This window comes from Cuculus canorus, chromosome 5 (genome assembly GCF_017976375.1).
Source record: "Cuculus canorus isolate bCucCan1 chromosome 5, bCucCan1.pri, whole genome shotgun sequence".
Lineage (NCBI taxonomy): Eukaryota > Metazoa > Chordata > Aves > Cuculiformes > Cuculidae > Cuculus > Cuculus canorus.
The window spans coordinates 36,682,334-36,698,152 of record NC_071405.1 but is presented as its reverse complement, the minus strand read 5'-3'; the positions used below and the strand labels follow the sequence as shown (position 1 = coordinate 36,698,152).

The window sequence follows — 15,819 nt, the reverse complement described above, 5'->3', positions numbered from 1 at the left end:
CTTCAAAACAAAAAGGCTTGGGATGAAAATACACGGAGATGTGTTTGCCTGGAGAGCAATAAGGCAGACTTTGACTAAGCTGAGAAGATATTTTGCCACTTATAGCACTAAGAGAAATTCCAACGCAGTCAGGGCTACGGGAAAAAGAGAAAAGAATCAGGGATTTCAAGGAGGTGGGATGGATTAGGTGGGAAGTTTGAGAAACTACCTTTAAAATAATGCCATTTGTATAGTTGGTTTCCAGGTGCATTTCATGATAAGGATTATGATTACCCAGTAGTCTCACAGCATAAAGTGAAGGCCAAGCACGTAAGATCTAATCGGCTTGTCAGAAACCCACAAATGTATAGGAATAATTTATTTAAAGTGAATCAACAAACAAACCTGACTTTCTGCTCACAGAAAGCATAGGTAAAAAGCAGAGAGAAGTGTATTTCCTGGAAAACTTTTTCCTTGTTTTTGGATGCATAGGTTACCTAGAATATTCAATTCCCTCTGAGAAAACCACGTCCAAGTTGGTTTTTTAGCAATTTTTTTAAATATTATGAAACTAGAAATTTAAAAGAGTTACTAAAGTAAAGACCAGTGGAATCCTGAACTGCATCAAGGAGAAGACACAGGTAAATGAACTGAAGTGAAGGACGTATTAAAAAATGGCACAGAAAGGAAGCCTTCAAAAAAAAAAATCTGTAGCAAGCAGAAATATTCCTGAACACACGTTATTATTAAAAACTAAACTTATACAAACTGCTTGATTTGTTACTGTGCCTTGTAAGAAGCCAACTCAGTGACAAAATTAACCCTTTGACCTTATCCTGGAATGGAATTTTTGCTGTCTTCAGAAGACAGGCCACAGGGAAAGCACTCACGGGCCACAGGGAAAGCACTCAGCTGAACTATGATCCTTTTTCCTTCAAAAATATTTCAAGAATTTATTTTTTGTTTTCTTCATAAATTAAATTAACTGGAAAAATACCCTTCTTTTTGCATTTACCTGAGACCCGCCAGAAGCAGGGACAAGGCATGAACACAGATTTGCAATGAGAGTCTCCAATGACACGTTCAGGCTGTCCACATACACAGTATAGATCAGGCCAAGGCAAGCCTAGAAAGATAGACAAAGTATATTAGACTGCTATACAGGGAAGGCAGATGTCAAATTACTTAAAGATCTATGCATATGTTTTTTAAAAAATAAGTCTGTCTTGATGGGTATTAATGCAGTGGAGTACTTCCTTTCCAAATGAAGACAAATTAATTTGCTACAGAAGCAATCGTATCTTTTTAGAAAAATAGCTTGTGTATTTAGAAGTGATGGGTGTATTGGCAGGTGCAGATATATCCTCTTTTTTAAAAAAAAAAATAACATTTGTGCTTTGTTCATTATACAAAAAGTGCTCTATACAAGTTACTTTTAAAATTATTAAATGAACATAGCTTCACCTGTGAATTCTAGGGACCTAAACCTGACTGATTTCCAGTGTATAACACTAATGAATCTATGAGCTTTTGAGGCTCATTTCTAAAACTAGCATCAAGGATTAACAATTGTATACATTATTTAACTTGTATTCTTTAATTATTGCACTATAAACCTGTTTTACAATGAACAGTATATTAACACTTCAGCATTTCCATATTTTTTGTATGGATCCAGTTTTGATTGAGAAATCACAGATATAGATTTATCATTTTTATCTATAATTTAATGTAAGATGATTTAACATCATGTTCTAAGAAGCTTTTTGTTCCACAGCATCATTTTGGAGGCTTTTATTGCTCTAATTGCGATAGTTAGTTCAGCGAATATTTCAGAAATTCTTTTCTTAGAAATAATTCCAACAGTAACTTTTCATATAACACATAGTTAAGCTGTGAAACCCCTTGCCACGGGTTATTGTAAAATACGAATATTAAGAAACTGGACAAATAATATGAAAACACAAACAACTGGCACCTCTGGTTCAGGATGTCACTTAACTGTAATTCACACTGAATTAGGAAAGTATTTTGTGGAATTACTTCTACAGCCTGCCCTATCCTTACAAACATTGCTTTCATTTGCTATGGGCCTCTATCAGACACAAAATATTGGGCTTCATGGACTTCTAATCTCACCCTGAACAGTCATTCTTAATGTCTCATTAAAACTTAACTGTTGAATGATTTCCTCCCTTGATCTGTAAACTGAAATATATTTCTCTTAATACATACTAGCTTAATAAAAATTTAAGCTTTTCATTTATCTCAGATCAGCCATATTTCATCAGCTGAAAGTAATCCAAGATCCTAAATCTCTGACTTGCATCTTAATTCAATCTGGAAGAGGCTCTGAAATTTTGCCTTACATATGAAGGAAAATTAGGTTTTCACTATTAATTTACCATTATTTGGAAATATTGCAAATGTTTTTGTTTTATCTGAGCAAGTCTGATTTTGTTCTAATAATTTCCTTCATTATACAGTAAACTGGGCCCAGAATAATCTCTACTTCATCTTCTACGCAGATTTAAAACTGCTCAGACAGTAAAAATACACTGCTTCAACCTACAGGGGCTATTTACCTCCACAGACGTTGAATTTTATCTAGTTCAATCTAAGCCCACTTTTGCTTTTAAACTCCCAACTCAATCCTGAGATGTTTTAAATCAAAAGTACTGTCACTGCTGCTCATTAAAACCATATGCTGACATATATTATCAATGGCAATTCCAAGTTCTTTACCCTGAAAATTTCTGGATAATCTAGTCTGGATACCAACACCAGACTTTTAGGAGCAAATACTTCTGCAGGTGGAATTAAACCAGACTCCTCTTCACCTTCAATTTCTTTTGTTCCCTTGAAAACAGAAACACTTCAATTAATAAGCAGAAAGAAATTTCCAAATAAAACGTTAGCATTCTTATATAAAAAGCAACATTTCTCAGAACTATAGAAAAGAAAATGAATGCATTATTTGAAACTGGTAACAAAGCCAACTAACAGGAGCACATGCCAGTGGTCGCCTGAACTCCGTAAAAGCTGCCAGATGTAGTTACACTTGTTAAAATTCACCTGAGAATACATGCACTGATGTACCTAAAATAAAGATCTCCGAGACAGCAGTTTAACAGGACAGTATTTCATATTAAATGCTCCCTGCTTCACATTTTGGATAGTGAATTGGATTATAGAACAGGATCCTTTCGCATCAAAGTGTTAGCTGACTTACAATCAACCACACTCCAAATACAGAAATAATATATTTCACAAAAGAATTTGATTGTAAATATAAAATTCATGTAATTCAATTTCTTATAGAATTTCCACTGATGTTACAGCTAAAATTATCTATCAAGTCATGCCCAGCCTCACCCAGTGAATTCGGAATCTAAGGGAATTTCTTCACAAGAAAACTAGTTCAGATTTCTCAAAAGTTCTCTCAAACTTCTGAGCCACTAAGTTTCTGGTTAAAAAAAAGAGAAAGGTACAATGCAGATAAACTTGCAGTTATTCACAGTATTGTGCAAGTCGCTATAACCTCCTTGCCAGTGCCTACTATTCAATCACACATATTTTATTATTATTCATGGCCAAAACTAAAGATGTCACTAAATACTTCCATTTCTAAAATTCCACACATTCTTTGACAAATTAACTGATTAAGTTTTCGAATGACAGAAAGTCCGTGCTTTCCAATTTTTTGATGTAATCCTCTCCACCCTCACACCACCCACCAGATTTCTATTTTATTCTGACCAAACACTCTTCTAATAAAAAATCACATTGTTACCTTAATTGGGAATACGAGAAAAATTATTTCCCTTTCCATGAGACAACATGAAATATCTGCCTTCTATTTCTGTCATGTTACTAGTCATCATTTCAGTTTCCTTTAAAAAAAATCCAACATGAATTTTCTATTAAAAGGAAGAAACTTGATAGAAATCCTCTTAAATGCCAGGAATGCTGTGAGTTGTGAGCTTTAGTTCACAACCTCAATTCAGTGTGTATGATTCCTTTGGGCAAACGCATGTATCCAAACAAAAGAAGTTAAAGCAATGATATTAGAAGTACTTAAACTGACTTAATACATGCTTTTAATTATGAAAAATGTTTTGTTACAATAAGCTTCATGTGGAAATTTTATTCATGGGGTTCAAGATCAAAAAAGTATGGAGATCACCTTTCTACAGCATAACTGTTCCTCTAGTAGAAAATTGAACAAGTACCGTCAGAAGGACTTGTTTTAACTAATTTAAATAACTTTCTGCTAAAATAAAATACATAACAACAGTCCTATCCTGTCCAGTCCCGTGTCTCTGGTCAGAGCCAAATGGTGGCATCTGAAGACATCAGCTATCAGGCAGCAATCATCATCATCATCACCTGTGAACCATTTTTTCCACCACACCAAGGCTTGTGTTTAAATGCTCTTCTCAGTTCTAGGACCAAGCTGAAAAGTTCTAGTAGCTGGTAGAACATAGGAGCCACACCGACAGCTGTAGGGTAATAAAGAGCTACTTCCCAACCTGAGCCACTGGTGAAGGTGTCTACATTTGAGTCTTTGCCCATTGTTCTTCAATCCATGAATTCAAAGCTGGCCTTTCAGGCTTCTGTCCTGAATACGCGTTTGTCCCCCTGGGAAGCTGCTCAACCACTCAAGGGTGTCAACCTATGTTAAAGTATGTCTTACAGGCTCCCGCTAAAGAATAAGATGCAGAGATGTGTGTGCGCGCACATGCACCTTGGTGCTCTCTACTTGCATCACTATATAGACAAAAAAGGGCGTGTAATTTCACATGTATAGCAGAGGAGAGACAAATACCATAAAATATTTTAGTATTTATATATACAAACAAATACTATATTTATATATACAAGCTAAATGAGATTCTGGTGTTCCTAGAAAACTGCCACAGAGGTTCTTCAGGGCATAAAGACAGCATAAACATCATTATACTGAGTCAGACAAAAGATTCATCTATAGCTTAGTACCCTGTCTTGGTACTAAGGGCCCCCTGAACCAAAGGCAAGCCTAGAGTGGCCGTTCCTCCAGTGCACCCTCCCTGTGTCCAGCAATCTACGGCTCAGGAACTCCCTGACCTGAAGACAGCCTCCTAGCTAAAACACAATTCAGCATTCAAGTAGAAATGGTTTGCAAGAGACAGTACTTAGGTTTATATTAACCAATCCATTTTCATTAAAAGATATGTATAATATTTTCATGCCAAAGTAAAAACAAGTGTCACAGCAATATAAATACACACATGGTTGTATACTTGTCTCTGTACATTAATCCCTACCTAAACAACAACCAATACATAGGCAAGTGTACATAGGCTAGTTTGCATTTCACTTCTAGGTTAAAATTTTGATTCACAAAGTAACACAGTATCTCAACAGTCACATGTCCCGCACTTGTTAATTTATTTGCATCTATTATAATGTTGACAGGGAGAGCTTCTTAATTACGGTTCCCTTCTCCTGCCCCTAGAAATGCAAGAGGAATTTTTAAATTATAGTCTAGTGGCTATACACCATTAAACATATAATCAACAAAAGTTTATCATACCAACCGTGCTAAAGAGTAATTATGAATTCTAGGCACAGAGGCAACAGATTCCGGCTATCTGAAACCACGGACCATGACAACATTAGGAAAAATGAAATTAAAACATATTCCACACTTCTAAAGGCAAGGGAATATGCAAGCTTCTCTAGATTCACATGGTACTAAGATAATGAAAACTCAGGGTGCACAGACAAGGAGGATGTTTCCATTACAAGCTGTTTTCATAAAATCCACTCAACTTTAGATCATGTCTTGAATTAATTCATAATTAGATTTAATTTAAAATTTACGGGCACAATAGCAGCACAGTACTGAACTGATAAATCATTTGCACTATAAAAACACTCTCTCACTTCATAAAAGATTTATGGAAAAATGTAACGTGACTAAGCCATATTTCTTCCACGGCTGAACGTTCTGACAGGCACGCAGGCACATTATTAGGAGTCAGTAGACTAAGTAGATAATCATTTCAAACGCATGACTTTTAACCTACTTTTCAAGCAAAGTATTAACTGCATAAGCATTCTGTAGCAATACCAAATACAAAGCAGTAAAACCACAAACTTAATTGTTTCCCATTATGCTTCTGCTCAGACACATGCACATTTCATCTTTCTTTATCAGCTTTCTAATCTAAGCAAAAAATATCCTCCAATCAAAACTAGCAAAATAAAAGAGTTGATTGTTGGTGTTTTTTCTCAATATCTTTTTATTTGATAAATATATAATTCAGTTTACAACTTTAATAAAAATAATTGGATGTTAAGGAAAACCTTGCTAAAGATACCAAAACTGAAAGGTGGATGTAAACTAGTTAAATAAGAAGTAAGATAATGCTGCTATTTTATTTTTTAAAATATAGTTGATTATCAGTGGTTTCCTCTGTGCTTTCATTGGTTGGAAGAAGATAACGATACTTTGTCTACCACTATGAGGCTTCCGTGATATTTCTGATCTATATTATTGGCTAGCAGCCCCCCTACTACAGTAGAAAAGATTAAGAATTTCCTTAATTTCAATTAAGTTTCACATTTTCTTTTATTCCCCTCTCTTTATTTCTATATACAAGCAGACTTTGAAAACAGCTGAGATGAGAAAAATGTACCACTAGAGAGCAAATCATTGTTCCAGGCGCTTAAAGATATTCTAAAAGGTGACATACATTTAAAATCTAATGCAGAAATATCTGTGTCTTTAGACTGGAAATTAATAAATGTTTGTTTTTTAACATCAGATTAATCAAAAACTCTTCAGTAGGCTAAGGAATAGATAACAGAGACTGATCTAATTGTATTAATGAAAGGAACTGTATGATGATCTGTGATCGTACACAATTTCACCATACTTAAAATACGTAGTCCCCAGTAATTATATTTATGTTTGAATGAGGCCCAAGAGGATCCTGTTCCCTGCCTGCCAAACCCAGACTCCTCTTTTCTTCTGCATCTTGTCTTAGTTTCTATAGTGCAGGGATCTGGAAACGATGGCTGACTCAAGTCTGTATAGCAGTTTGTCCACAAAATCTATCAGATAATACTACCATTACTATTATGTTCATTATAGGACATCTTATCCACAAAATCACGCCTGTCTTTGCAGAAATCTTCCTTCAGAGGTTTCCTTGTTCACATACATATGATCGTGACAGTCTGGGCATCTGAAACATGGAAGGTATACAGGAGTCTCTAGTTTTTTAAAGACTGCTTTTTTTTTTTTTCTTTTTTTGCTTCTCACCCCCACTGCATCTCTTGGAGAAACAGCCCTGTCAAACTGTTACCCTTAGATCAAAAAAGTACAGGAAAAAATTTAGATAACCAGTTTTAAAATTACATATAGAACTAAATTCTTAATGTTTTAAACAAGCATTTATTTTTTGTGTAAGCAGAACATGGTTGAGAATATATCATACATTTAAATAGAAGCACCTTTTCTGGTGTTCAGGCAGCATTTCTGGTTTGTTAACTTGTCTGCCTTTTATTTTACCCTCTTTTCCTACACAACATACAGAGCATCAGAAAACGGTGAAACTTCTTTTGAAGGACATATGGTGCAATTTCATTTTGCTCAACTTGTTTGCTATAGCTGTAAAGTGGTCTCTTAAGAGACTGGTCAAAAAAAATTTGTCCTGTACATTTAAAGTAGACTAATATGTTCTTAAACTCAATCTTTTAGATGTATTTTATCAAATGTAAACACCCATATGCACACTAAAAATACATATATCCAACTCCAGACAGAACACAGGAATGTTCCATAGGTTCTTAAACTAATGAGAATACAGAACTAGAGAGAACGTGAGTGCCTGTATTTCAGCTGTTTGCCTTTAAAGTGGAATGTACAACAGCCAACTAATTGAACTAACAGCATCATTTTATAGTTTATGAACTTGGTCAGTAAAAGCAACTGAATTAATAAACGTATTCGTGCAAGCATTTAAAAAAAATAAAAACAACTCAACTCACAAAATAATAGAAGTTCACATGACCAAATTTTTTAAAAAAGTCATCACTTCCCTGGCTGACAATCAATAGTTTAGAAAAAATCAGCTGTCCATCATCACTCTATTATTTATTTATTTGCTTGTTTGCTGTGAACAATTTGTTCCTCAGTTTAGTCAGGGGATGTAATTTGGCATTAAGCCCAATCTAGACAAATTCAGACTAATTATGCAAGTATTTCTTAATACGAAAGGCAACTGACAACCGGAATTATCTACCAACAGATCAGGCATGATGTCCCAGATGCACAGTCTAGAGAAAGTTTTAATATATTTAAAACATGCAGTTAAAATCAAATACTTGTGGCCTCGATGCACATATTTAATAAAGTATTGTCCTGCTTTAAATTGGTGTAATTTTTATTTAACAAAACCCTCTACATCTCCACAAATGTGCAAGAACAACTGGGTATAGTTTGCAGTGGTTTATCAAGTACACTGTAATGAGATAAGAATTTGAAAGCATGGCATTACAAGAATTTCAAGTATTAAACAGAGAATAATTTTAATAACAATGTATGGCATACATTCCTCAAATAAACAGGTGTAGATCACGAGCAAAAAGATTCTTAAATCTCAAATGTAGATTAAATGTTCTCTTAACAGGTCACACACAGAGTACTGTAAAAATTATTTACATTCTGATGGAGCAAGTGATGAGCAACCATTTAGCACTGCCAGTTCAGTGCCGATACCAGCCTATCTGGGGAGACGTTAAAGCGAATATAATGAACCTGCAAATCTATGAAAGATTTATCTATAATAGAGAGTGCACAAGCTTAGCTTAGCAACACAAGATCGAAGGCATTTCCATACCTCACCACAGTGTCCCGCTTTCTTCAGTATACAACATGCACTGCTGAGCAAACTTTAAGCAGGTACAAATACGAGCATGAAATAGTCCTGCTACCTGTTCTGACCACCGCATTTTCTTTGCTTTAGATTCCAAATAAATATTCAGAGTTGAAAATTCTGAGTTTCAGGTTATATCTTTTAAGGCCAAGAGTAGTGCAAATGTTTAGTTTCCGTGCTTAGCACCAAAGGAGTGCAAGAGAGATACTTCACTGGAGCTATTGTGTGTGCTGGCTTGCCAAAACAGAAGCAGCAACACTGCATGAAACATGACAAAAGCTCAATCAATCGAACTGGTAGCAAAACTCTTAGAAAGTCCTTCAGTTCAGGTCTTTTTCTTATTGCTTATTTTTACTCTTTCTGTGCCTTTTCTGCCGACACCAATAATCTCACATAGAAACTGGTCACCTGAATATCAGACCAATATCCAAAACACCAACTCCAAAGTAAACTGGTCATTTGCATTAAGGAGGAACAATAAAACCAACCACCATCAGCATGCTAACTGAAATATGTTCAATGCAAACAAACAGTGGTAGCTCTTCATGCAGTGGTTATTTAACTGGTGAAACTCTTCTGATACAAATTAGTAGCAATAAAAATGCATTACCAGGTCATGAAATTCATGGAGGTTTCTAAAGGTGCAGCAAGCATCTTTGGCGCAGTTGGTCCTTGGACTGCATAAGCGTAAGAGGGACCACTCCAGGAGATATTATGCTGTGTCCCTCTGCTCTTCACTACACACTCACTCCTAACCATCCACAGAGGCAAAATTCTATGCAAGATGTGCTTCCTTCCTGACCCAAAATGACAATTCCTATGTTTTTCCAAGCATTTAATGTAATGCATTTGAATGTATCTTATTGGAAGGTATAGCTTCACAATTTCATTTAGATTACAGAACACTTTTTACTTTTCCAATATAGTACTATACTCAGTGCTCACTGGTAGGTAACAATTTCAAGAACACATTAATTCTATTTTGATACCCAAATCATATGCAAAAATACTATTGTAACGTTAAGTCTAAGTCAGACAGTTTACTAAATACAGAAAAAATTAGATTAAGTGATTACAAACTTATTTTTTAAATTCTTTCATTGTTTTCTTTGTAACTAAACCAACTTTAAGGACACACATACACACAAAACACATTTATACAAATTTAAAACATAAAATGACCTAATTTCATTCATGGTTTCATTTCTTCATGACAGAGTGAGGAAAACCAATTTCAACTGAGGTACTGATAGAAAATGAAAAAACACAAAGCATTAGATATAGCTTTATGGTTGTGAATATGGAAGTTGGCAGGCATTATTTGAAACTCACAGGAAATGAAATGTGAATAGAAAGTGAAATTAGAATTATACTTTTAACAATTCATCCAGTCCTAGAGAGAGAAAGAACATCTCACTACAAAACTTTCACTCTAGTACTTTATAACTGCCAAAACCAGTTTGCTCTGTGCAAAATTTCACACTGAATTTGTGCCAAGTGCAGCAAGCCCGTTGTTTTTCTACTAACTGCCCAGCAAAGAAGATTTAGAGACCATGCATGATTTCTTATTTTAAGAAAAGTTATTTGAAGTTTAGTTTAGTAATGCCAATTGCTCATTTGGGATGGATCCCTTTGTCTCCACGTGACTTAGTCTCTACTGGTTTTATTTGCAGCCAAACACACTCCTAGCTGGTTTATTAACAATCAAAAGCCAAAAAACCTTCAGCATCAATTCATTTTATTTATTCTTCAGATTAAACAAACGCATGTATCCAATAAATTCTAACACATGTACAAAAGTTAAAATAAACTTAGCTGACTGCCTCCAGAAGACAAATCTGCACCCTGCCTACAATCTGCTGTAGAGAACTAAAATCACAGGTGAATAGATCTACTTCATGGCTTGTCTGCATGCAGAGTCATACCACTACAGCTAAACTTATACTGAAGTAATCATACCAGCATAAAAGCCATTATCTTTATTTAATAATTTCAAACCAGTATAACAAACTGCAGTAAATTGCAGTAGGAATTCTACCAGCTAAAAAAGGACAAAATATTGAAAGTTATGTGATCGTAAACTTAACAAAGAGAGTAACTTCAGTTCTCTGTAACAAGTTGGCTCATTCAATCTCTAAATTGTACCAACTCTTCAGAGCCCTCATACGTGATAATAAGGAGTTGGCATTGCACTTTGCAACATTACACAAAATATATGGCACTGGCATCTATTCCATGTTCACACGTGCATCACTTTGAAAACCCCAGAAGGTGCTTACACACATTTCCATTGTCCAGTCCAGCTTACACAGTGTAGCTCAGGAGTAGGTCTCCAGGCTTTGCACATCCTAGAAGGTCTGGGAAGTGCAAGGTAATGCATCTACAGTCGCCCTATACATGCCGAAACTCCACATGGCAATAATTAACAGCATGAAGTAACTTGCTTTCAACACAGTTACCTTGACACTGAAGGATGCTAAATAACAACAGTAGTAAGTCTTTAGGAAGAACTATGCATATGCAAATACTCATTACAGAGCTTAAAGTTTACTAAATATTTCCAAATTTTCCCAAAGGCAGCAAACTTGATCCACGGATTCTACCCTTTCAAGCTTTGAACATCTAAGAGACTGCAGAGACCTAAGCAACATAAGCACAGTAAATTAAGAAAGCTGGTAATTCATGCCCTATTTTAACTTCGACATAATTGTTTTTATATAATACAGAACAGTACACGTGAAGTACACCAAGGCAATATTTTACAAACTTGACAGATTTTTGTTTTGTTTGATTAAAATATAGTCAATTAATTCCTTTAAATTGCATTTGGGGAAATGCATTGAAAAGAATTTCAATGAATTGCTGAAGGAGAATTAATGCTGTTTGAAAGGCAGATAAATTATCTGATCTCTACTGACAAAGTAAGATCTATGCTTAAAAGACAGTATCCCATTATCCTGTGAGCTGAGACCTGGGGCCCCTGCAAAGAAGTAGAGAGGAAAAGGGGACCTTTACCCAAAATGAGCTTTTTCACCTGCGAAAGCATGAGACCAAACTGGGGATGGGTGTGTACGTGTGAATGTATGAGCAAGGAGCTAATGAGGACACCAAAATTACTGCCAGATTTATTAGGAAAACAGAAATATGCTTTCCTCTGTACAACTGTTCCCACCTTATCTTCAAATTCTGGTCTATCAAGGACCTTCAAGTACAAAAGGACATTAAAAATATAAGTCTAATTTTTATCATACAGAACACTATCTGCAACTTCCTCTTTACACAGGAACAGAAAGGAAATAAGGTATTACTTACACCTCTGTAAGGTATCATACAACCCACTTTTCAGCAGGTTTAGAAAAATGAGGATGTGATATACTAAACAACATTTTAAAACTGGGATTTTTTTTCCATAAAGTTGTTTCAGGGCGCTGACAGCAAAAGGTCGCTTTCCAAACAAATTTAACATTTGGACTATTCAAAAAAGATATTAAACTTCATCTTAATAACATGCTAATATAATATCCTAAGGGGGTTCAGATTTCACCCTTCAAAAATGGTGCAACTGAACTGAGTGTTCTCATCCTTTGCTAAAAACCCCAATGTCAGTGACTCACGAGGCGGCATATGCTTTAACACAGCAGGATCACCAACTCTTCAGTCCAAGCATAAAAATTAAAACTTTATGAAGCATGAAGTCATCTTGTTGGCAGTTTCTCCCTTGACTCAGGAAATATTTGTGAATGTTGTGAATCTGCCATTTTATGGTTTCGGATTTTTACAATTTCTTTTTCCTCTTTTTGCAAGGAGGCAGAAAGAGGAAGAGAATGTGAATGGCAGGAAATAGGAGATGTGAATTACTACTTATGTGCATTTTCCAAAGTGATATATTTAATCTTACCAACTTTGTGACTGCAATGCTTTAATGTGCATATGCTTAAGAAAACACACAAGAATGATTCAATCCTGTAGTAAGATTGTTATAAACAAGTGTTTGGGGTTTTGTGCTGAAGTCATTGAGAAGACTTTCTGTAATGCAAGAAATGCAGTTGCACAGGCTCAGTTACTGGCATAAATCATTCTCTAATTTGTTGATGGCAGGGCTGGGAAGAGAGGATAAATTGCTTCCAAAATGGAAACCAACATAAAATTTGACCATTAAGTTCCCAAACGATGTGAGTCAATATTTGTTAAAAAGCTTCTATCTGTGGTACTCTTCCAAGCATTGTTAGTATAAATTCTAACTGCATACTTGGTAAGAAGCACAGCTGAGGTCAGTAGAAGTATCTGCTGAGTCAAAAGTACTAAATGAAGTCTTCATGCGCAAAGTGGTAACATCCAGAAATTGCTGTTAGAAATAGAACCTCATTTTAGCAAACAGTGTATACACCACACAGAACTATACATGTGTGTCTGTGTGTGTGTGCATTTTTTGATGTGTAATAAAGTTACACACACAGAATAACTGATGATTATGGGTGAATTCTATAGATATGAGTTACGGTTCTTCTGGATAACCTCTGGCTGCTCAACAGCTTCCAGATTCAGTCACCAGAAAATAAGCTAAGCAGACTATTTTTTTGGTTGATAGGACAAGGTTTTCTTCAAATTAATGACAGCTGAAGTCCACATCAACAATCAAAATATAGTAACGAAGGAAAAAAATAGAAGAAGAAAACAACAAAAACACTCAATGCACTGTGAGGGAAAAGTAAATAGGGATGTTTTGACTTGCTCTCCTCATCTTAATTCCTGTAGATACATGCAAGCCACTATGACATCCAGCTTTATTCACTACAGCATCTAAACGGCACCTTAAGCCAGGCAGAAACACAAAACAGACCAAACATACTGGAGGCATAAAAACCTGGAAGCAGAAACCAGTGTGGTATCTTGTATTTCTTCACACTTTGGATCAGTAGAAACTTGAAGTGAGGGAGAAATCTTATTGAACCACTCTGAAACATACTAAGGAAGTCTTTAAATGACACCATCTTTATCACTGTTATTTCATTATTAGACTGACTCTTGTAGTCTAGTCACGTTCTGAACTTCAGGCTCTTGTTAAGGTCAAACATTCAAGTGCTTGATTTTAATCTCAGACGAAGACCATATCCTTATACAGCTTTAGAAAAAATGTTACTGGGACAATTAAGTGAGGTTAGTATCGTAAAACAGAAAAATTCATGAAGGATTACTTAGCAAAGCTGTATCACCTCCATTCATAGCATCAAGTGAATTCTATTCTCATATTTAATGGAATATCATGTGTTCACCTTCCTTACGAATACAGATATGGAATATTAATCAGACTAAATTCAACATCAATGTTTCTGATATATTATCACAACTTTCTAAGGGCTGACCGCTCATCAAACTGAACAGTATCCATGCATATGATAAATTCTGGCAGTACTGTAGCAATGCAAAGTACGACTTACAGATGTCAACAAATAGAATAGTATTTTACTTTCTGTCCACGGGCAGGTCGTTGAAAATAGGCCACCAACTGATTACTAAAGGCTGTGCTGGAAAACTTGTTAGGACATGCAACTGCCAAGAGATTAAATTGAATCCATGGCTTTCAGAGATACCAGGGAGAATACTTCTTTTCCTGCAGACTATATAGCTTTTACAGTTGCTGTATTAACCTTGCACCCCAAGTTATCATGGACACCACCTAGATATACCATGTGAGTATTATCTCCTGACTTTTCAGGTAGCATGTATTTACGAATTACCCTACAACAAACAGCTGAAGCAGGAATGGAGGGACACAGAATGACAGAGGACCCAGCTTGATCAATTGTGTCAAAAAGTTTCTTCTATTATTATGCAGGAGGCTCAAAAATAGTTCAATAATTCTCCTCTACAAATCACAAGCTGATAAATGAGGTTGCATTCACTTTGCAGTTTAATTACTAACAGAAACTTCCAAGTGATTAATTCAAGGTTTCTTTGTGAAGACAAGCCTGCCAAGCAAACAACTAATCCGTTCTAGCTGAATTCTGATCAACCTTGTGTATCAGCAAGGTTTATCAGCAATGTTTAGCTGGTGGAGGCTACTGAGAGAGAACCTTTCTTTTTCGGAAGTTCCATCTTACTTTCGTCTTAGTGAGTTACATAACTTAGTAAAAAAAAAAAGTTGAACTGTTTTTAACTGTGAAAACTACTGTCCTGATTTCATTTTAAGTCCAGGACACTGAGTTTCATGGACTGTTTGTTCAACGAGGAATGCATCTGCATGGTTAAATCAGTACTACTTTCATAGCCCAATGCTTCATAAGCTTATGTTTCATTACAGATTGTACATGTGCTGAATTCCTGTCTAATGACCATGTAACAGGGCACGTTCAATTATTCTCTTTGGGTTTTAGAAAGAAACAGGAAGTTTGGCTATAAACAATGCAGTCATAGAATAAATTTCACCACAGCAAGTTCATCTGAAAAATATGCATTCTTTACAACACAGCCAGGAATGGCATTATGAGAACCAACATCCTGCTGCACTCAGTTTTTTTTTTAAATTTTTTTTTTATGTATTAATACTTAGGCAACATAAGAAAAAAACTTTCAGTTAATACTGAATGTTTTGCGATGAGCATTACTTGAAAGATGTGGATAGCGAATGAAAAGCAGCTGTTAGAAACCACAGGATAAATAACAAGTTTGCTAAATTTAGTATATGTTATGAAATACATAGAGTGGAGGAAGAGACAGCCATTGTAAATTTTTATCAGCTGGTAAAGAATCACTATAGAATACTTCACTGTTTACTTATAAAATAAAGGAAAGATGACAAACATTAAATAATGACAAAATATTTAATAGGAAGATGTCAGTTGTCCACTAAAATTTAAGACTAAAATACACCTAATTTCTTGTTACATTTCTGCTTTTAACTCCTTCTAATAAT

General features: G+C 35.3%; 1 protein-coding gene across 6 annotated transcripts in view; it reads right to left on the bottom strand.

The window, feature by feature from the left end:
* SBF2 (SET binding factor 2) overlaps positions 1–15,819 on the bottom strand; it is a 259,658-nt gene that overhangs the window by 135,687 nt on the left and 108,152 nt on the right. For all 6 annotated transcript variants that reach the window (XM_054067549.1, XM_054067552.1, XM_054067555.1 and 3 more), the window contains exons 4-5: positions 2,725–2,838; positions 995–1,105 (exon numbers count right to left, since the gene is read on the bottom strand). In XM_054067549.1, the coding sequence (XP_053923524.1) occupies positions 995–1,105; positions 2,725–2,838 (225 nt within the window). The remainder of the gene's footprint in view (positions 1–994; positions 1,106–2,724; positions 2,839–15,819) is intronic.